At 37.9% G+C, this 24148-nt stretch overlaps 1 protein-coding gene and 1 pseudogene across 9 annotated transcripts in view; one reads left to right on the top strand and one right to left on the bottom strand.

Annotated features, from left to right (window-relative positions):
* TANC2 (tetratricopeptide repeat, ankyrin repeat and coiled-coil containing 2) overlaps positions 1 to 24148 on the bottom strand; it is a 471789-nt gene that overhangs the window by 88205 nt on the left and 359436 nt on the right. For all 9 annotated transcript variants that reach the window (XM_017950844.3, XM_031657665.1, XM_031657666.1 and 6 more), the window contains 2 exons: positions 23604 to 23737; positions 1746 to 1977 (listed from right to left, as the gene is read on the bottom strand). In XM_017950844.3, coding sequence (XP_017806333.1) covers positions 1746 to 1977; positions 23604 to 23737 — 366 coding nt within the window. The remainder of the gene's footprint in view (positions 1 to 1745; positions 1978 to 23603; positions 23738 to 24148) is intronic.
* Positions 9810 to 10424, top strand: LOC103878908 (annotated as a pseudogene).

Here is a 24148-nt window from a genome sequence, read left to right as displayed (position 1 = left end):
GAGGTGGGAAAATCTAGGGATGTATTTGAGGACTAGTGAATATTTTAGTTTACACATAAACACAGGGTTCCTAAGGATAACAGTGAATAATAAAGCTGAAAAGTAGGTTGGATGGTGGCCATCAAGCATCCGGAATGTCAGAACAAGGAACTGAAAGTTAATTCTGAAGGCAATAGGCAATCAGTGGATTATGAATTGGGGAATTATGTGATCAGAGAAGTGCTTTATAAAACTTTATCTGGAAGAAATACATAAAGTCTAGAAGACTGGAGAGACTGGGGAAGAACTTTCCCACCAGGTGTGCCATGAATGGTTTAGAAGTGTACTTAAAATTCTTGTGATGATGATGCTAGAAACAACTGAGCCAAGTGGGTGTGAGAAACATCATGAAGGCAGAATTAACAGGTTTTAGAGATTGACTGAATGTCCAGGAAATAGGCTTAAAAATACTTGTGGAGAAATGGCAAGGTTTAAAAAGGTAACAGGTAGCAGACGTAGTGACAGAGGTCATCAGAGTTGAGGAGAAAGAGAAATTCTGATATCCAGGTAACCAGCATGGAAGCTGAAACAACTAAAGATGACGGCCAGGAGAAATTATAAACCATCTTTCCTTATTAGTACCTCCAAAGCCCTTGAGAAAGGTGTCTAAGACTCTCAGGAATAAACAGGATTGCTCAGGAATTGTATGCATACCCACATCCTTTTCTCTGGCTTCTGGCACTAACAAAACTTTGTTAAGGGTATGGGGCAGGAAGACTTAAGAAGGAATGCACCACTTTCAAGGAAATGGTTGCACTTAGGCCACTGCTAACACTAGAATTGCAGACGAAAAAGGGAGGAAAGGTATGAACATGAGTGGGAGATGGATCCCATTTAATTTTTTCCACTTAAAAAAACAGCTCTCCTATGATAGTTTATGCACCATAAAATACCCTTATGCCACTTAAGTAGCTTTTAAAGTGTACAATTACATGATTTCTGGTTTATACACAGAATTGTGCAACCATGGATGCCATTCCACTTCACATGAACTGATGGGGTAATAAGTTTTTTATTAGTATTACATTTTTTATTAATATTACATATTACAGGGGAGATTTCCAACCATAGAACTTCACAACACTGCGCTGGAGCCACAAATTTACTGACTTATTTAAACTTCACAGAAAGGACTGAAAGCTCTACTGTCTTCACAAGGAAAAGGCATTCTATTTGGAAATAAGAATGAGAATTTTTTTTTTTTTTTTTCTGAGACAGAGTTTTGCTCAGTCGCCCAGGCTGGAGTGCAGTGGCATGATCTCTGCTCACTGCAAGCTCCGCCTCACGGGTTCATGCCATCCTCCTGCCTCAGCCTCCCAAGTAGTTGGGACTACAGGCGCCCGCCACCACGCCCGACTAATTTTTTTTTTTTTTTTTGGTATTTTTAGTAGAGACGGGGTTTCACCGTGTTAGTCAGGATGGTCTCGATCTCCTGACCTTGTGATCCACCTGCCTTGGCCTCCCAAAGTGCTGGGATTAGAGGTGTGAGCCACCGTGCCCGGCTGAGAATTTTTATAAAGAAAAGAGAAAGTAGCAGTTACTGCTGGATTTTTTTTTGCAAGTAAAATCCCTTGTCTGTTAAGTGCATCTAGCTATGGAATATTTAGTTTTGGCAATGTGATAAAATTAATCATTTTTATAGTATGACCCGGGTGACCTTGGGCTCTAAACCACCATCTTTCCCCTCCTTTGGGCCTTATCTGTACCTTTATGGAGATTCTCTAGCGGCTCCAGGACTCCCCTCCGGAAGGAGGCCATGGGGTCTTGAACACAGGACCGAAGGCTCAGCATGCTCTGCAGGTGAGGTTCCCGAAGAAGCTGCTCCCGATAGGCTGTCAGCTGAGGTGAGCGGCAGAGCAAGGCAGCAACATTGTGGACAAATTCCGGCACCAAGCAAGTGTAGGCGTTATCTGCTTGGCAATAGTGATAGGCAACCACCTACAAAAGAAAGATGAGAATGCAAACAGGCTTATCAGTAGTAAAAGCAATAGCTATGATTATCAGCTATTGAGTGATTATACTAGAAATCACTTAACATCTCAGTATTACATAATACTTTTTTGTCTCTACATTCCTCAACTTTTCCAAATAAACATAAAAGCTGCTGACTCAGAAAACGTCTGATTTATGTAAGATCGGAAATTTGATACATTACTTCTATTGTATGCATATGATATAACCCAGAATAAAATTTATAAATAAAAATGGAGTTTTCCTCTGGATTATAAGAAACAGGAAGCAAGCCCGAAAATAAAGACTTACATTGATATCACTAACATTTATTCAGCATGGAGCAGTATAGGAAAGAGTCTAATCTTTAAACAAAGCATTAGGAATAAAATAATCCAAGAAAAATCATGTTAGTCTCAGCAAACACATATACTTCTATCAATTTTTGGATTACAGGTGTGTTATAAACTAAGTCTTATAAAAACAAAGTAATTCAGATTTTAAAATTAGCATTAAATGTTTTCTGAGCACCCAGGCACAGACAGAAAAAGAGTATCAGAATTAGATAAAAGGAAGAAGGAAAGGAGTGAGATTTTTGTTAGATGTAGGTCTTAAAATCAAAGAACACAGATAATTTATAAGCATTAATACCATCCAGGGTCTGGGTTGACTGGCTAGGACCTGGAGTTCTAGGATCTGTTTTTTGTTTGTTACAATCTGCACAGCACTCACCCCACGTCTTCTGGCTGTTCTCTTTGCCTCCAAGGCAAGTACAAAGGGTGATTTTAATCAGGACCACTTTTCTGGCTCATTACTACCCAGAAAAGGGATTAGACTGTGTAGAAAATACAAAACTGGAAGAGGAGATTCAGCTTGAACGTAGAGAAAGCACTCAGCGTGGTGCTCAGCACCTAGTAAATCATAGCAATGTCAGCTGATGTCGCCATTACCATCTTCATCCTCCTCACCACCACCATTCTTAAGGATCTGTATACTGTCTTTTTCAGTTACTAGCCTTGTGCCTACATACCAGCAACTGAAATCTGTCCTAGGGGCATTCATAGACATACTACTGGATTCCAGCTCTTCAGGAATCTCTTAGAGAACACCATCTCTAACTCATCAGGCATCTCCCAGTCATCTACGAAAGAGCTCTGCTTTGAAAAGACTCCTCATCTACTGGTATGGTCATCCTAGTTCTTTTAACATATGTTGGAAATGTCAATATTTTTTAAACACCTGAAATCCTTCTCATTAAACATAAAAAAACCCCAAACAACACAGGAAATGTTACCACATATACAAAGCTGAAGATACTAATTGCTTGTGAGTGAAGCAATGAAGTCTGAGCACAATACGGAAAATGGAAATCAGAGGTTGTATTTTAAAAATCTCCACTCTTTTCTTCAGATAGATTGGTGATTATTTTACCTATCTTAAACACAATGTAAGGAACCTAAAGAGAAAACCTGTCAACAATTGATCTGTCCTTTCAATCAATAGTGAATGCCAGTGGTTATGTCTACATGGGTACAAATCTCCACTTGATAAAAAGCAAACAGCAAACCTCTACATCAATATAAACTTTCATCATATTTCACTTCAATTGGTTCCACACGTTGAGGCTAAGTATAGCTGAGAAAATCAGCTGCAACATCCTAAAGTAAGAAGACACCATTTTAAAGACAAAAATTGTGATATTTAGAAAAAGGATTATTTTACTGATTTTATTAAAAAAAAAAAAACCATCTGTGCTCTTGGCTGAATGTCATCTAATAAAAGACAATGTTGAAGTTGCACCTTCTGTACTGACAAGGTTGTGGAGTGGGAGTGTAAATTAGTTCAATCACTGTTGAAAAGTGTAGCGATTCCTCAAAGACCTAAAAACAGAACTACCATTCAACTTAGCAATTCCATTACTGGGTATAAATCCAAAGAAATACAAATCGTTCTATCATAAGACACATGCACACGTATGTTCATTGCAGCCCTATTTACAACAGCAAAGACATGGAATCAACCTCAACGCCCATCAATGGCAGACTGGATAAAAACAATGTGGTACAGGCCGGGTGTGGTGGCTCACGCCTGTAATCCCAGCACTTTGGGAGGCTGAGGAGGGCGGGTCAGGAGATTGAGACCATCCTGGATAACTTGGTGAAACCCCGTCTCTACTTAAAAAAAAAAAAAATTAGCTGGGCATGGTGGTGGGTGCCTGTAGTCCCAGCTACTCGGGAGGCTGAGGCAGGAGAATGGCGTGAACCCGGGAGGCGGAGCTTGCAGTGAGCCGAGATCGCACCACTGCACTCCAGCCTGGGGGACAAAGCAAGACTCTGTCTCAAAAAAAACAAAACAAAACAAAACACAAACAAAAACCAGTGTGGTACATATACACCATGGAATACTATGCAGCTGTAAAAAAGAATGACATCATGTCCTCCTCAGGAACACAAATGAAACTGGAGGCCATTATGTTTAGCAAACTAATGCAAGAACAGAAAACCAAATACTGCATGTTCTCACTTAAAAGTGAGAGCTAAAAGATGAGAACACATGGACACATAGAGGGGAACAACAAACTGAGGCCTACTGGAGGGCGGAGAGTGGGAGGAGGAGAGGATCAGTAAAAATAACTAACGGGTACTAGGCTTAATGCCCGGGTGATGAAATACTCTGTATAACAAACCTCTGTGACACGAGTTTACCTATGTAACAAACCTGCACACGTGCCTCTGACCTTAAAGTAAAAAAAAAAAAAAAAAGAGTAAAGATAAAAAAAGATTGGAAAGAAGCCAAAGACGCTACTATCCAATATAATACAAGAGATTCTGGGTAGCACTATAAAGAAAAAGAAAAGAAATAGGAAGAGCAGAGACTTAAATGGAAAAGAGAGTTTTTATTATTAAAGTATATAGTTATCTATACAGAGAAAAGCAAGCTATTAGAATTAATAGAGTTCAAGATTTTTGGTATAAGATAATCTTGTAAAAATTAATAACATTTTTGACTCCAACAATAACTACTTAGAATTATAGTAAAAAAATATGATATCCACAAAGGTATAAGGCAGAACATTTAACTAGGAATATTAAAAATAAATAAATAAAGTTGCACCTTCTGTGGCTGCCTCTCTTTTAATTTTTAGATATTTCTTTGCATTCCAAATATAAAGTATTGATGCATTTGCAGAATTCAGGCAACATTTTCATTAGATTTGTACTGTGGCTCGAAATAGATTATTTACTGGACATTTTAAAGTAGTTACGTAGTAGGTATATGTACACACAATCTGTCAAAAACATGTTACTTCCTCCAAATTTTCTATTAATATATGTATAACTTTCCCTCTGTATAAAAATAGAAAACAAGCGTGAAAATGTAGATTTTTTTCCCTTCAGTTTCTCGTTAGTACCAGCACTCGGTAAGAGATACTAGATCACTCCCTACACCTTTGAGAAAGTCATCATACATAGTCACTATTATTACAACTCCTTGGGAATGGTTCAGGATTAGTCCACCCATAACAAATCAGCAGGTAAATCTTTCTCCTTGGCGAATTCTTGTCTCTCAAAATAACTTGTTTAAATTTCATTTTTTAGCTATGTCTTTCTTACACTATTTTTTCATTTCAAGTTTTCCTTCTGTTAAATTCCTAAACTTTTTCTTAAAATAATTTCATCCACAGCATATCTGATAAGAGCAGAATTGCATTATTTCTTTGGAGGAAGACAGCAAGTAAGTTTTAGGTTACTCTTGTGAGGGAAGAAAGAAAAGGGCAGGCCTGTGGGCTATATACAGAAAGAAAAGACTAGAAGTCAATACAGTCTTGTGTATAAGATCTCCTGATTTAATGCTGCATATAAAAAATGATAAAACTAGTCATAAACTTCATCAAAGGGACTGAGTGGCAGCAAAAATGTCACGCTTGTGTTGAGTCACAGGCTTGCACTCTACATAGACCATTTTCTACTTCAAATGAAGGATCAGTGACAGAATTAAGCTAATCTCACATAAAGAGAAGAAAGCTTTGAATATCTGAAATTTGTTTGGAAATACAATTCTAATTTCCATACTGACTGGCATTTGTATCACTTAAACTAATATTGAGACTGCCCTTCCCCAGGTCAGCTGTCACACGCTTACTCTCCATGTTCCTTTTCATCACTCCTTCTGTGAATGTCTCCTTCCTCACTACCACCCAATTGATTTCCTAATCAGCAAAACCCTTCCAACTCTAAAGTTTGATTTTTAATATTTTTGGGACGTGGTGGCTCACCATAAATAACAACTCTCTCTTCCTTTTCTCTTAGTCCCTCAATTCTGACTCTAATCCTCATGCTGGGACTAGAAGCTAAGAATAGATCCCAAGCTAGAGTTCTGCCTCAGTAATTTTCCAGCTTGGAGCCCTACCACTTTTTTTTTTTTTGGCAGTAGGACTTTTATTTATTTTTTAACTTTTTACTTTGAACTAACTTTAGACTTACAGAAATGCTGCAAAAGTAGTACACAGAGTTTCTATTTATCCCTCATCTAGCTTCCCTTATTATTAACATCTTACATAACCATAGCAAAATTATTAAAACCAGGAAATTAACATTGGCAGTACTATTACCTATAGACATTGTTCAAATTTTACAGTTTTTCCACTACATCTTTTCCTGTTCCTGGATTCTATCCAGGACCCCATACTGTATTTAGTTATTTCTCTTTTGTCTTCTGGAGTCTGTAAGAGATCCTTAGTCTCTGTCTTCTATTTCCTTGACACTTTTTTTTTTTTTTTTTGAGAAACAGTCTTGCACTGTTGCCCGGGCTGGAGTGCAATGGTGTGATCTTGGCTCACTGCAACCTCCGCCTCCCAGGTTCATGTGATTCTCCTGTCTCAACCTCCTGAGTAGCTGGGATTACAGGCGCACACCACCACGCCCGGCTAATTTTTCTTTGTTTTTAGTAGACATGGGGTTTCACTATGTTGGCCAGGCTGGTCTCGAACTCCTGACCTTGTGATCTGCCCACCTCGGCCTCCCAAAGTGTTGGGATTACAGGCATGAGCCACCGTGCCTGGTCATCTTGACACTTTTGAAGGGTACTGATCAGTTACTTTGTTGGATGACTCTCAATTTGGGCTTGTCTGATGTTTTCTCATGACGTAACTGAGAGTTTTTGTCAAGAATACCAGAAAAACAGTGTTTTATCCCTCTTTGTGGCTCGTATCACAGGGTTCATGATAGCGACATGTTTTTTACTGGTGATAGAGTTTGGATATTTGTCCCTGCCCAAATCTCAGATTGAAATGTAATTCCCAATGTTGGAGATGAGGCCCGGAGGCAGGTGTTTGGGTCATGGGGGCAGTTCCCTTAAGGCTTGGTGCTGTCCTCACCACAGTGAGTGAGTTCTCACAAGATCTGGTCATTTAAAAGTGTGTAGCACCTCCCCAACCCAACTCCTGCTCTGGCCATGTGATGTGCCTGCTAGCATCTCACCTTCCACCATGAATGAAAGCTCCCCAAGGCCTCCTCAGAAGCTGGGCACATGCCAGTGCCATGCTCATACAGCTTGCAGACTATTCAATCAAATCTTTTTTCTTTAGAAATTACCCAGTCTCAGGTATTTCTTTACAGCAATTCAAGAATTGCCTAACACAACTGGTAATGTTGCCCTTGATCACTTGGTTAAGGTTCTGCTAGGTTCTTCCACTGTCATCTTTCCCTTTGTAGTTAATAAATATCTTAAGGGAGACAGGTTTGAGGCTGTGCAAATCCTGTTTCTCCTTAAACTTTTGCCCATTAATTTTAGTATCTATCAGTGGATCTTGTTTGCAGCAGTAATTCCTGTGGTGTTTGCCTCATAGTAATTTTCTATTCCCCTCTTTGTTTGTTTCTACATTAATTAGAATCCTATCAGAAGAAAGAGTTCTCCCTTATCTCCCATTTATTTATTTATTACTGATTTAATAAGTATGGGCTTATTTTATCCTATTGGTTATAATTCAATACTATATCAATTTTGTTGCTCAATTTGTTCCAGCTTTAGTCACTAGGATCTCCTTCAGGTTGACTACTGTGTTCTTTCAAGACTTTATCTTTTTTTGAGCAAGTTCTTGCTTTTTGGCACCAAAAGATGTTCTAGACTTATTTTGTATTTTCCCTGCCTCTGGGATCATCTACTTCTCCAAAAAGCCTCTGTTCTTTTTCTTGGAGAATATTAAGAAAAAAGATCTGGGCACGAGTTGTGATTATTGTTATTGAGGTGTCATTGCTTTTGGGTTCTCAATGAACAGAGCTAAGAAATACACGTATGTATAAAGGCATACCTTGGAGTTACTGTGGATTTTGTTCCAGGCGACCACAATAAAACAAACAGAGCAATAAGGTGAGTCACTCGATTTTTTTGATTTTCCTGTGCATATAAAAGTTATGTTTACACTATAATCTATTAAGTGTGCAATAGCATTATGTCTAAAAACATGTACATACCCTAATTTAAAAATACTTTATTGTTAAAAATGCTAATGATCACATGAGCCTCCAGTGAATCCTCTTTTTGCTTGTGTGTGGGGTCTTGCCTCGATGTTGATGGCTGCTGACTGATTTGGGTGGTGACTGCTGAAGGATGGGTGACTGTGGCAACTGCTTAAAAATAAGACAACAATAAAGTTTGCTGCATTAATTGGCTCTTCCTTTCATGAAAGATTTCTCTGTAGTATGTGATACTCTTTGATAGGATTTTACCCACAGGAGAACTTCTTTCAAAACTGGAGTCAATCCTCTCAAACCCTGGCACTACTTTATCAACTAAGTATATGTAACATTCTAAATCCTTTATTGTCATTTTTACAATGCTTACAGCATCTTCACCAAGTACAGATTCCATCTTAAGAAATCACTTTCTTTACTCTTCCATAGGAAGCAACCCCACATCCATTCAAGTTTTATCATGAGATTATAGCAATTTAGTCACATCTTCAGGCTCCACTTTTAACTCTAGTTCTCTTACTGTTTCTGCTATATCTGCAGTTACTTCCTCCACTGAAGTCTTGAACCTCTCAAGGTCATCCATGATGGTTAAAATTAATTTCTTCCAAACTCCTAGTAATGTTGATATTGACCTCCTATGAATCACAAATGTTCTTAATGGCATCTAGAATGGTGAATCTTTTCCAGATGAAAATCTTGAAAATCCTTTTCAATTTACTTTGCCCAGATCCATCAGAACAATCACTATCTAGGGGAGTTCTAGCCTCATGAAATGTATTTCTTAAATTACAAGACTTAAAGGTCAAATTTACTCCTGGCTCCATGGGCTAAAGAATGTTGTGTCAGCAGACGTGACAACAATAATAATCTCCTTGTACGTCACCATCAGAGCTCTTAGGTGACTAGATGTATTGTCCTTGACCAGCAGTATTTTGAAAGTTATCTTTTTTTCTGTGTAGACCCCAACAGTAGCCTTAAAATACTCAGTAAACCATGCGGTAAACAGATATGCTATCATCCAGGCTTTGTTGCTTCATTTATAGAGCACAGGTAGAGTAGATTTAGCATCATTCTTAAGGGCCCTAGAATTTTTGGAATGTTAAATGAACACTGGCTTTAACTGAAAGTCACCAGCTACAGTAGTCCCTAATGACAGAGTCAGCTTGTCTTTTGAAGCTCTCAAGGTAGGCAATGACTTCTCTCTAGCTATAAAAGTCCTAGATGGCACCAGCTTCCCATAGAAGGCTATTTTGTCTACACTAAGAATCTATCGTTGCTCTCGGGTGGCCCTGGCCAGGGAAGACAACAACTGGTCATAGTGGTAGAAGTAGAGGCAGCGGGGCCTGTGTGACCACCTGGGTTTGTGAAATGGCTGCTGGCATTTCTGAATCCAGTGGGGCTGATTGCAAAGGAGGCCCAAGGAACAGTGCCAAGTTAGATGCTGATTACTCACTTTGAGTCCTTTATTGCAGAGTCTGTTCATTACGAACAGGATACTGTGAATATACGCCTGATGTTGCTAAATGTAAACAATAGTTAGAGAGAAGGATGTTCCAAATGAATTTGAAAAACTTACTGTAGAAAATTCACCCAATCAAGAAGCTGGAATTAGTAAGGGTCAAGGAATAGCAGGGGAAGGGGAGAAGAAAAAATAGAAGAGAGGTGGAAGGGGTCAAATAAAACCAAAATAGGAGACTGTAACATAAAAGGTTATTATAGCCAAAATTCCCACAGCAAAGAAGAAATACGTAAAAACTGTGTGTGGCCTTGCAACTTTTGAAATTGATCTTAAAGAAGCACAAAGATTTTTCTGCTCAAAAATTCTCCTGTGGTACCTCAGTAACAGGGGAGGATGAAATTATTCAGGAAGACTCTACAGATGGCATAACTGATACCATTCAGAAAAAACAGCCAGAGATGGATGATGACAGCATCGAAAATCTTGAAGAAGTAAATATGTAGTTTTGAAAATATGTCTGTATTTAACGGCCGGATCTGAGAGTTGATACCGCCAAATGGAGAGAAGTCTTTTAAATATAAATAAATAGATACACACACACACTTATCTTACAGTAAAACTGTAGGATTCACTCTTGGCGTTTTCACTATTCTGTACAAGGCTGTTTGGTCTTTTATTGCCAAAGTCAAATAAATAGGAGAGATTGTCATGCTTATGTATGAAATAGAATTCAGTCAAATAAAAAATTTTGATCATTTGTTACTGACATTTCCCTGTCTTCTTAATTTTTTTTGAAAAACCCAGTTTTTTTTTTTTTTTTTTGTGGGAAGCATTTCTGTTGATTATTTTACTGATCTAATGCTGAGAGATTTTTAAAAAGAATTCGAATTTGGCTTCCTCACCAGTAATAAGAATATCTTGCTTCTTTGACATGACAGTTTAGAGATGGATGAGAATCTAATAGATTTGTGGTTGAATATGCTTCACTGTTATCAAGTACACTTCGTGGGCACAATAACGTACTGTTGGTGGGATTTGCTCAAGCTATTCTGGAAATTATTTGGTAAAGTATACTAAAAGCCTTTAGACTATTTGCACTGTTTGTACTAGTAAGTCACTTCTTTGACATCATTCTAAAGAAATAATCAGTCTTGCATAAAACTTATGAATGAAGGTGTTCATCACAATGTTATTTATAATATCAAAAAGTTGCAAATAATATAAACAATTGGGAAATAAATGGTTAAGGAAGTGATAATGCATCATGTGGTAGAATATTATGCATGTGTTTAAAAACCATATTTTCTAAGAATATTTGGAAACACATTTGGCAATGTGAAGTGGCGGCACACCCCAGATACATTATTATTTTTTGGGATGGAATTTCATTCTCGTTGCTCAGGCTGGAGTACAATGGTGCCATCTTGGCTCACTGCAACCTGTACCTCCTGGGTTCAAGCAATTCTCCTGCCTCAGCCTCCCATGTAGCTGGGATTACAAGCATGCGCCATCATGTCCGGCTAATTTTTGTATTTTTAGTAGAGATGGGGTTTCACCATGTTGACCAGGCTGGTCTCGAACTCCTGACCTCGGGTAATCCACCCACTTCGGCCTCCCAAAGTGCTAGGATTACAGGCAGGAGCCACCGCACCTGGCCTACATTTTAGATATTTATTATCATCATTGCTCTGAGTGGAAGTCCATTCAGAGAGGCTAGAGACTCTTGTTGTGGCTATAAATTATGTGAGTAAAATTCTGCTAACCAATTAAAAATAATATACACCCATGTTTAATAGTCTGGAAAATAGCAATTAAAGCATATCTTTCTTATAAAAGAATGGACACTTTTAATGAATGCATTAGATGAATTTAAACTTTAAGTCAGGCGATGCAAATCAAAAAGATGACTTGTATTTTAAATTGGTATGGTCACCTTTAAGAACTTAGAACCCACGAAAACATTGTTTACTGTCATGCAAATTATGATCCTGAATAAATTTTTTTAAAAAATAAAGTCTCAGAAAATGTGTAATAAAGATGTAAAGTAAAACAATGAAAAAAGGAAAATCTATGGTTTAAGTGTAGCCACTTTCATCAATTATCTTAGCTGGATCTTCTGGATAACTTGCTACAGTTTATGTATCAGCATTTGCTGCTTCACCTTGCACTTTTATGTTACAGAGATGGCTTCTTTCCTTAAACCTCATGAATCAACCTCTGTTACCTTCAAACTCTTTTTCTGAAGCTTCCTCACCTCTCTCAGGCTTCACAGAATTGAAGAGTGTTGGGGCCTTACTCTGGATTAGGCTTTGGCTTACAGAAAATTTTGTGGCAGCTTTGATTTTCTAACTAGACTACTACATTTTTCTCCATATCAGCAAAAAGCTTGTTTTGCTTTCTCACCGTTCATGTGTTCACTAAAGTAGCACTTTTAATTTCCTTCAAGAACTTTTCCTTTATACTCAAAACTTGATTACCTGTTTGGTGCAAGAGGCCTAGCTTTCAGACTCTTTCGGGTTTTTGACATGCCTTCCTAAGTTTAATTGTTTCTAGCTTTTGATTTAAAGTGAGAGATGTGCGGTTCTTCTTTTCACTTGAACACTTAGAGGCCATTATGATGTTATTCATTGGCCTAATTTCAATATCGTGTCTCAGAGAATAGGGAGGCCCAAGGAAACAGAGAGATGGGGGAATGGCTGGTCGGTAGAGTCATCAGAACACATAAAACATTTATTAAATTTGCTGTCTTCATGGTGTTTCAAACCAACTACAACGGTAACATCAAAGACTGTTGATCACAGATTACCATAACAAATGTAGTAATAATTAAAAAGTTTGAAATATTGCATTACCAAAGGTGACATGGAGACATGACGCGAACACATGCTGTCAGAAATAAGGTGTTGATAGCCGTGCTCCAGCATGAGAGTGTCTGTTTTCCCACAGCCTTGACAACAGAATAGTTTTAAAATTGTCATGTTTAAAAATTTTTGCTAGTTGATAGGTAAAAAACTGGTATCTCACTATTGATTTAGTTTGCATTTCTTTAGTTATAAGTGAGTTTGAACATATTTTCAAAATGTTTCAGGGCCATTTTAATCTCTTTTTTGTGAGTTGCCTGTTTATGCCTTTTCCCCACTTTTCCATCATGTTTTGGTCCTTTTTCTCCTCTATTTTTAAGAGTTCTTTAAATATAAGAGATATTAACTCTTTATCTGTAGTATATGCTATACATTTTTTCTTAAAATTTTCATTGATTCATTAAAAATAATAAACCTACTACACGCTGACATCTAAGAATATATTATATGAAAATAACTATTTTTCAAAGCAAACATTTCAGAAAGTGGCACTGTTTAAATGTTTGCAATAGACTCCCAAATCTGCCTCTGCATTCAGAATGCTCCAGGAAACTGTTTTGGATTCAAGTATAAGAGGAAATGCCACTGATATGTTGGAGAAGGGAAGGTAGATATTTTTCTCTGATACTATGCTAAAAGTTGACAAATGGTAGATTTTTAAATTATTATGTGTGATTGACTAATCATAATTGTATACATTTATGGGGTACAATGTGATGTTTTGATATATGTATACAATGTGGAATGATGAAATCAAGTTAATTAACATGTATCACCTCCCTATTCTATCATTTTTTATGGTGAAACACTTAAAAGTTAGTTATTTTGAAATATATTATTGTAGTTACCCTGCTTTGAAATAGATCTTAAAACTTATTCTTCCTATTTATCTGAAAATCTGTACCCTTTGATCAACAACTTCTCCCATTCCTTCCTTCTTCACATTCCCAGTCTCTGGTAACTATCTTTCTACTACTTCTATGAGTTTAACTTTTTTAGATTCCACATTTAAGAAAGATCATGCAGTATTTGTCTTCTGTTTCTGGCTGACTTAACTTAGCATAATGTCCTCCAGTTTTATCCATATTCTTGCAAAAGACAGGCTTTCCTTCTTTTTAAAGGCTAAGTAGTATTCCATTATACAGACACACAATGAAATACACACACACACACACATATACACATACACATACCGTGTTTTAAAATTCTGTTTATTTTTTCTTCCAACTTTTATTTTAGGTTCAGAAAGTACATGGGCAGGTTTGCTCATGGGTAAACTGTGTGGGGTTTGGTGTACAGATGACTGTCACCCACAGTGAGTGCAGTACCTGACAGGTAGCATCCTCACCTTCCTCCTACTTTCCACTCTCAAGTGAGCCCTGCTGTCTGTTGTTCTCTTTCTTGTGTCTATGTGTACTCAATGTTTAGCTCCCATTTATTAGTGAGAATATGCAGTGTTTGATTTTCTGTTCCTGAATCAATTTGCTAAGGATGATGGCCTCTGGCTGCATCCATGTTGCTGCAAAAAACATGAATGATTTCATTCTTTTTTTATGGCTGCAGTATTCCATGGTGTATATGTACCACATTTTCTTTCTTTCTTTTTTTTTTTTTGAGACAGAGTTTTGCTCTGTCACTCAGGCTGGAGTGCTGGAGTGCAGTGGCACGATCTCGGCTCACTGCAACCTCTACCTCCTGGGTTCACACCATTCTCCTGCCTCAGCCTCCCGAGTAGCTGGGACTACAGGTGCCTGCCACCAGGCCCGGCTAATTTTTTTTATTTTTAGTAGAGACAGGGTTTCACCGTGTTAACCAGGATGGTCTCGATCTCCTGAACTCATGATCTGCCCGCGTTGGCCTCCCAAAGTGCTGGGATTACAGGCATGAGCCACAGCGCCCGGCCTCCACATTTTCTTTATCCAGGCCATCACTGATGGGCATCTAGGTTGATTCCATGGCTTTGCTATTGTGAAAACTGCTGCGATGAATACTTGGGTCTTTATATTTCTTTGGGTATATACCCACTAATGGGATTGTTGGGTTGAATGGTAATTCTGTTTTAAGTTCTTTGAGAAATTTCCAAACTGCTTTTTTTTTTTTAAAAAAAAAACCCATTTAAAAAATCCATTCAGCTCGGTTCCATATCTTGGCTACTGCAAATAATGCTGCCATGAACATGGGAGTGTGGATACCCCTTTGACATTGATTTCAGTTTCTTTGGATATATACTTGGAAGCAGGATTACTGGATCATACGATAGCTCTATTTTTAGTTTCCTGAGGAACTTCCATGCTGTTTTCCATAACGGCTGTACCAATTTACATTCCCACCAACAAAGTAAAGAAGGCCCTTTTCTCCACATCCTTGCCAACACTTATCTTTCATCTTTTTGGTAAAAGCCATTCTAACTGGTGTGAGATGATATATCACTGTGGTTTCAATTTGCATTTCCTTAATGATTAGTTATGCTGAGCATTTTTTCATGTACCTGTTGGCCACCTGTATGCCTTCTTTTGAGAAATGTCTGTTCAGGTCCTTTGCTCATTTTAAAATCAGGTTGTTTTCCTGCCGTTGAATTGTCTGAGTTCCTTTTATATTTTGGATATTAACTCCTTATCAGATGTATGGTTTGCAAAGATTTTCTCCCCTTATGTGAATTGTCTCCTCACTTTGTTAATCGTTTCCTTTGCTGTGCAAAAGGTTTTTTAGTTTAGATGTCATTCCATTTGTCTGTCTTTCCTTTTGTTGCCTGTACTTTTGAGCTATTTTGTCAATATTTTCTCTCAGCAGTTGTCTTTTGACTGTTTCTGGTAATTTTTGGTCATGCAACATTAAAAGTTTTTATTTTATATTTTATTTTTTTAATGAGAGTCTCACTCTATCACCCAGGCTGAAGTGCAGTGGCATGATTGTGGCTCACTGCAGCCCAAACCTCTTGGGCTCAAGCAATCCTTGCACCTCAGCATCCCGAGTAGCTGGGACTATAGGCATGTGCCATTACGCTCAGCTAATTTTTGTTTTTGTTTTTTTTTTCATAGAAACAGGGTCTCACTATGTTGCCCAGGCTGGTAAAATTTTTTCACGTGGCCATATTTGTCAATCTTTTCTTCTATTCCTCTAGCTTTAGATCTTAGAAAGCCTTTCTCTTCACCAAGGTTAACGAGAAAGTTACTAAGTTTTCTTCCGTTAGTTGCATGGTTTCGTTTTCAAATATTTAGATCCTTAATCCATTTGTTTATTCTTGTGCACGGTGTGAGATATGAGTTATCTATCTGGTTGTTTAGTTGTCTCAGCCCATTTAATTAAGAAGTCGACCTTTATCCCAATGATCTGAAATACCGCCTTCATCATACACTAAGTGTCTGCAAGTCCTTGGGTCTAATTCTGAACTTTTAATTCTATTCCACTTGTCTATTGTCTATTCATGTACTAGAAACACACTGTTCCGATTTCGGCTTTATAGTATGCCTCAATGGCTGGTAGTCAGAACCCTGTTGTTTAATTAGCTGTAGCTGAGTTCAGGGTAATATTTATCTTTGTTATAATTCTAGATCTAAATAGCTGTATCCTGTAGATTGCTACTATTCAATTATACATTACTGTTTACTTGAGACAAAGGAGGTTAGGGCCAATACCAAATACAAATTTTAAAGAAAAGCGCTAATTTATTTAGTTCATCTGGAATTCCTAGAGATCCTGATCTGGCACAACATAAACAGTCTAAGTACATTCAATCCACAGTTTATGAAATTCTGTCTCAGAGGATTGGTGGAATTCCAGATCCTCAAACAAGATTCATTCCTGGGACACATGAATCTGATTCTGATTTGACCTTATAAATTGGTTGGGAACTACTATTATGTATAAGTACCCAGCTGAATATTCCAAGATTTCCTAATGGAAAATATTAACATTTTCATTCATTCACAAATATTAATTGAACTTCCATTGTATGTCATGCACTGTGCTAGGTTTTGAAGCTATTATAATGAGTTATATAGCTATGAACCCTGTCTGCTCTCCACAGTTTAGCAGGAAACAGAGGCAATTAAACAAGTAATAATAGTGTGATAAGTACTAGCAGAGAGGAAATATAGGGTGCTAGGGCAACACACAGCTGGGGCACCTTAAGGTAATTTAGGAGAGCCAAAGAAAGGTTTTTTAGAAGAAGCAATATTTAAGCTGAGATATGAAGAAGGGCAAGGTGTGAACCAAGGTGTGGCAGTTTTCCAGGCAGGGGAAAAAGGTGTGCAAAGGCCCTAAGGCAAGAATAGCTTTTTACTTTCAAGGAACTGAAATCAATTTTAATGTGGCTAGCCTATAAGTGAGTGGGGAATAGTGGAAGATAGGGCATGGCAAGGGTTTTCCACTGGCAGTGGTTTTGCTCCCCAGGAAACATTTGGCAATTTCTGGGGACATTTCTGGTTGTCTTAATTAGAGGTTGAGGGAGTGCTACTGGTAGCAGACAGAGGTCAAGGACACTTCTTCTAAATATCGTACAGTAGACAGGATAACATCTGCCTTGCCCCTGCCTGTCCTCCACCCCCAACCCCACACAAAGAATTATGTAGTCTAAAATAACTGGTCCTGGGAAAAGCAGAAGTCCTTTCATTACAATTCTTATGATATTTTAAGAAGGGAGTTTGGATTTCATTCAAGGGCAAGGAGGAGCTATTTGATAGCTTTAAGTAGCAAAAAACAAATGTTTTAGAAAGATTATTCAGTACAGAGAATTGACTAGAATTTCTTCATTCAAACATTTATGTGCCATGCATTGTGTAGGAGCTGGGGACACAGTGGTAAACATTTAAACACTGACCCATTCTAGTGGAAGAGGTAGAAAATAAAAACAACATGGAAATTAACAATAAACAACAAGGCTGTTTTCCCATATTCAGTATTCCAAATGTAGATGAAATTTGGGACTGACAGTAAAACTTCAGTGTTAATTTTTAGAGGAGAAAAGCCCTAGACAAATTTTATAAAACATTATCTATGGGCTATTTGTTGTTTAGTTTGGATCTCATTTCTACTAAATGAAAATATTTTAAAAAATAACCACTACAACACAAATAAAATCTTATTCTTCATTATTGTTTTTCATTTTCTGTGTATGTATGTGTGTGCGCGCGCGCACGTGTATCTGGCTTACATTTCCATATTACGTTCAAAATGCTCAGTATTAAAGGATTACTGAAACGATTACTTCTTTGGCTGACAGTTTTAATAGTGACTGCAACAATTTCAGGAACCATGATCATCTGACACCCCCTGGTATAGTACAGAACTTGTCTCTTGGCAAGGATGACATTTAATTTTTTTCTTACATAGATTTCCTTAGGAAAAAAACCTTTGCTTTTTGTATCTCTGTGACACTTCTTAAAATTAGCTGTTTTCTCTAATGAACTAATTTCAGATGTATTAGCTTTTTAATCTAAGGACTAAGTCAGTGACAACTTGCTTAATGTGTTGGGAGATTCTAGTTGCATAAAAACCTTTTTTGAAGAATTTTAGGTCAGCAAAATGACTGAAAGTACATCTTCACTATAATTTTCTTGCTGAGAAGCCACATTAAATGATGGATGGATTTTCCAAAATAGCACTACACTAAAACCCTTCCTGCCACAATAGAGAGGCAGCATCGTGCAGTGGTTAAGAGTATAGACTTTGCCTGCCTCAGTTTAAATCTTGACTCAGTCATGTACTCGCTTATGGTCTCAAGCAAGTTATTTAACCTCAGAGCCTCTGTTTCCTCATTTGTAAAATGGGGATAACCACAGTGTTCACATTATAGGGGAGGATACTGACTCTGAATCCTCACTTTGCCATTTATTAACAGCATGACTTTGAAAAAATTAATCACTGAAGTCACTGTTTCTTCATCTGTAAAATGAGATAATGATGTACTTCATAGGGTTAAGGTAAAAATGAAGAAATGATATAGCAAATACAATGTAAATAGCACTAAGCCACAATACACATTAAGCCTTCCATAAAGGGACGCCAACTTCTCCTTGTCTTGTGAATTTTGTGTGTATTACCAGAAGGGTGCAAGATTCAAAACCTAGAGAAACCACTGCTGGAGTTAAACTCACATATCCAGGAAAGGTCCTGAATGAGATCTCCCTGCCCCCTACTGTGATTACGCTTTAGAAGAAATATGCAATGTTAAGTGGAGACATGCTCCAGAGATGCCAACCTATCAAAATCTTTGCTTCAAATGGAAAGTATTTCTTCAATAAATGAAATAGTTCTAAAGTTGTGACAAAAACTCTCCAGTGTTCTCAGTTAACTAGATGCCCAAGAAAGCGCAAGAATGTTATGAAATACCAATGATAATTACTGACATACAAAGAATTGACCCCAAGAATATGTCAAATCAAGAGATTTTTCAAGAACGCTTTAAATTTTCATGTTAGTCTACCTCATCAAAACATTAACTAATTTGAAAATCCTATTTAAAAGATAATTTCTGCTTACTGGTTTGTTATAGGTGAGAAGCAAGGTTTGTGGGCTTCTGCTCTATGCATCTACAGAACACTTTTGTGTAGCTGAACTATAACAAATAGCACAATAACTGGGATAACATTCATTTTTTTTTTTTTTTGATACGGAGTCTTGCTCTGTCGCCCAGGCTGGAGTGCAGTGGCGCGATCTCGGCTCACTGTAAGCTCCACCTCCCGGGTTCACGCCATTCTCCTGCCTCAGCCTCCTGAGTAGCTGGGACTACAGGCGCCCGCCACCGCGCCCGGCTAATTTTTTGTATTTTTAGTAGAGACGGGGTTTCACCGTGGTCTCGATCTCCTGACCTTGTGATCCGCCCGCCTCGGCCTCCCAAAATGCTGGGGTTACAGGCGTGAGCCACCGCGCCCGGCCTAACATTCAGTTTTAAGCTAAGTGGCTACTTCTGATACAATGTTATAAGCTGAACAGTATTCCATATCTAGGTGCAACTAGATTAATTTATATTTTGCTTAAGGAAGACACAATCATGAAATTTAACATGTAATCACTCCTCAAATAAGTATAAACAGTCACTAATTTCCTACTTACGACATGTAACGTTTTCCAAATATTGAACATGAACATCTTGGACTTCTCTTGATGAGAGAAAGAATAAGATGAACAAAGGAGAATTAATTCTCTGTGATCTTAGCACTTATCTTCTGACATATTATATATGTATTTGTTTATTGTCTTTCTCTCATGAGAACGTGGACTACATAACAGCAGCAATTGTGTCTGTTTTGTTCACTGATTTATCTTCAGTCCTGGATTACAGGTCCTCCAAATGTATATCTAAAGTGAATAACTGAATGACTGAATAACTGAAGTGCTGGAAGCACTTTAACATCTGTGTATTTCTAAGATAGATATTTAGTCTAACTGTTCTAGAGACTGTTTACATAGTGGATATTTAGAAAAAAAAAAGATGTCTTTTAAAGCTACAATGACTTAGCAATGAATTGAGGGAAACCTCAGACTTTGCAGAAGCCCATTTATAGATGAGAGTGTACTACCGAGTGGGGATAATAAATAATGTATCTGGGAAAACATGCTGTTTCTGGCTTGGAGCTGGAGTGTATTTCTATGAAGAAATTTGAACCTTACAATATTATAGACCATCTGTAAAACTTCAGCAAAGCACAGGAATTAGAAACACCAGGTATTGTGGAAGAGGAAGGTGAAGAAGGGACCTGAAAGCACAGTTTATTTGAAGTTTATATCGGCCAGGCGCGGTGGCTCACGCCTGTAATCCCAGCACTTTGGGAGGCCGAGGCGGGTGGATCACAAGGTCAGGAGTTCAAAACTCGCCTGGCCGAGATCGTGAAACCCCATCTCTACTAAAAATACAAAAATTAGCAGAGCGTGCTGGCGGGTGCCTGTAATCCCAGCTACTCGGGAGGCCGAGGCAGAGGACTGCCTGAACCAGGAGGCAGAGATTGCAGTGAGCCAAGATTGTGCCACTGCACTCTAGCCTGGGTGACAAAGCGAGACTCTGTCTCAAAAAAAAAAAAAAAGAGTTACACTTATTTGAAGTTTATATAAGAAGTTGTTAGATTCCCATCCCTGCCCTGCCTAGCCAGGTGACTACCTACCCCAACACCCACAGGAAAGAGAACTAGAAAAATTAAAGAAGAGAGAATCTAGACTTAGTGACACCACACATTGAGCAAGGTAGAGATCAGGTGCAGGACTGAAAACAAGGGGCTTAAGTAAATGTCTGATATTGAACAGTGAAACCCCAGCCCAGCCCCCTTTTCCTGCCCAGCTCCAAAATGCTGGCACCCAAGACATATACTCTCCATTCAGAAGACTGGAGGATTCTTTGCTAGAGAATCTGAATAGCCCAGGAAAAAAACTTAGAAATACTGACTTTTGGGCATTTCAAAAAAAAGCATGGATTATCTTAATGTTCTATGGTCAAGCTCTCTCCACACACAAGCTTCTAATCAGTTTTTCAGTGCCTAAGTGAAAAACACATTGCAACCATAAAACAAGAACAGGATGCTATAAAAAGGAGACAGCTGGAGAAAAAGAAAGAACTATTACAAATTAAAACTATGAGAGCAAAAATAAAAAATTTTTAAAAGGATTGGAAAGTAATGTTGAAGAAATCTCTCAAAGGTGGATTAAAAAACCAACAAACAAAAGTATAGAAAACAGAAAAGTTAATTAAACAAGAGTATTATATCAGTATAGGAAATCTAATTACTTTATTTATTTATTTTTTTGAGACAGAGTCTCACTCTGTTGCCCAGGCTGAAGTGCAGCAGCACAATCTCGGCTAGCTGCAACCTCTGCCTCCTGGATTCAAGCAATTCTCCTGCCTCAGCTTCCTGAATAGCCAGGACTACAGGCATGTGCTACCATGCCTGGCTAATTTTTGTATTTTTTTTGGAGATGGAGCTTTGCCATGTTGGTCAGGCTGGTCTCAAACTCCCGACCTCAGATGATCCACCCACCGTGGCTTCCCAAAGTGCTGGGATTATAGGGATGAGCCACTGCGCTCAGCCAGAAATCTAATTTTTTATTAATACGAGTTGTAGAAGGAGAAAATAGAGGAAATGGTGGTGAAGAGATTATCATAAATAATACAAAAGCATTACTCAGAATTAAAGAATATCTCTAGGGCTTGCTAGGTACCAACAGAATAAATGAAAAAGACTCAAGAACAATGGTGATAAAAAGGAGGTTCTAAAAATAAAGGATTAGGAATAAGTATAGTATCAGAGTATTTAATAGTAATATTGGAAGCTCAAGACAATGGAGCAATACCTTCAAAATTGAGAAAAAATAATTTTTACCCTAGAATGATACACTGTGTCAAACAAATAAGCAAGTATAAGCATAGAATAATGATACTTTTAGAAACAGTAAGTCTCAAAAAATTTATGTCCTATGCATGTTTTGTTAGGAAGCTACTGGAGGATATGCTCTACCAAAATGAAGAATAAAATCGAGAAAGAATATGACATGAGATGAAACACAAAAGAGAAGAGATAGGAACTCCCAGGAGAACAAGGTGGTAAGCCTTCAGAGCATCCTAGGTCCAGACTGAGCTTAATGGAGGGCTCTAGGTCGGAGGCCTTCAGGGTAAAACATGTAACTTGTAAGTGTGGAAAACTGTACTGACAGACATTTTACAAAACTACATTAAGGGTTATGACATGACTTAGCCAAAGGTTTGAAGAAAAATAAGCAAATTTTAAAATGAGGCATTTCATAAACCCCTAGGAAAAACAAAATCGTTCAAGAAGGAAATGTTATCCTTGGCTCCGGAGTGACATATTTGCATAGTACTAATACTGAAAATACTATATATAACATGGATTCAGCCAAAAATCATGCAATAATTGTATTGGGATGGTGGTAGGAAGAAGGAAGGTGAAAGAGCTATAATTCCCATCATCCATAATAAGAAGCAACAGATAATTTGTAAACTAATAACAATTTTTGCAGTATATGAATAGTATTTAGAAATATGGAGGGGAAAATCAGAGAAACTTCCTTAAGAGGTAAAAGTGACTGCCTGTGGGGAAAAGATGGGTGGAGTAGAGGAAGAGAACTGCTAGTTTTGAGCATTATTTGATTTTCTATGTGCTTATGTTATTTTGAAAAAAATAGAAATTTCAAACCCAAATGTATAAAAAATACTATGGACAGTGTAGTACAGCAAGAAGAGTTTTAAGCTAGGAATAAAAATTTAAAACTGTTGATTACCTATACCCTGATGTTGGGTAAAACATACCACTCTGGTTGGGTGCAGTGGCTCACGCCTGTAACCCCAACACTCTAGAGGCTGAGGTGGGTGGATCACCTGAGATAAGGGGTTTGAGAGACGACTGGCCAACATGGCAAAACCCCGTCTCTACTAAAAATACAAAAATTAGTCTGGTGTGGTGGCGTGCACCTGTAGTCCCAGCTATAGCTACTCAGGAAGCTGAGGAACGAGAATCACTTGAACTTGGGAAGTGGAGGCTGCAGTGAGCTGAGATTGCACCACTGCACTCTAGCCTGGGAAACTGAGCGAAACTCCATCTCAAAACAAACAAACCAACTAACCCACTTCTTTGGGTCTCAACTTCTTTATTTATTCACTAGAAGACTTTCTTTCTAAGGGTCTTTCCAACTCTAAGGTTCCGATCCCATCATAATAAAGTATTTTTCTAGGAATAGCAAAGAAAGAGAAACTTTCCTCCACGTTCTCATGGTATAGCTTTATGTATTTCTGTTCATTTTGCCAAAGGTCTCCCTATCTTTGCTTCCTTGATATTAAAATTGAACTACCATATCTCCAACATGGGAATCATATTGTACCTGTGAGGCTAGTCTTCGCATAGCCTCCTCCTGCCGCCTGCGCATTTCTGGAGTTCCTGGGCAGCTTCCACTGGTGATAGATGAGTGGGCTGAAGGTGGCTGTGTGAGTGGCAGCTCTCTGTTGGCATCCACATCTGGATTAAAAAGATTTAATGTTTGCATCAGATAATCATAAAAACTTTAAAGAAAAATGGCTAAATTCTATTTGCTCTATGATCCAACAATTTCGCTCCTAAGTATATTACCTAAGAGAAATAACAACACATGTCCACCCAAAAACTTGTACACAAATGTTCACAGAAGAATGATTCATAATAGCTAAAAGTGGAAACAACCTAAATGCCCACCAACTGATGAAGAGATGAAACACAAAATATCCATTCAATAGACTATTACTCAACAATAAAAAGAAATGAGATACCAACACATGCTAGAACGGGGATAACCCTTGAAAATGTTATGCTAAATCAAAGAGGTCAGTAAAAAAAAAAGGACCATATATTGTATGATTCTATTTATATGAAATGCCCAGAATAGAAAAATCT

Source organism: Papio anubis, chromosome 17, assembly GCF_008728515.1.
Source record: "Papio anubis isolate 15944 chromosome 17, Panubis1.0, whole genome shotgun sequence".
Classification (NCBI taxonomy): Eukaryota; Metazoa; Chordata; class Mammalia; order Primates; family Cercopithecidae; genus Papio; species Papio anubis.
The sequence above is the reverse complement of the archived record's forward strand: the minus strand, read 5'-3'. Positions and strand labels throughout refer to the sequence as shown.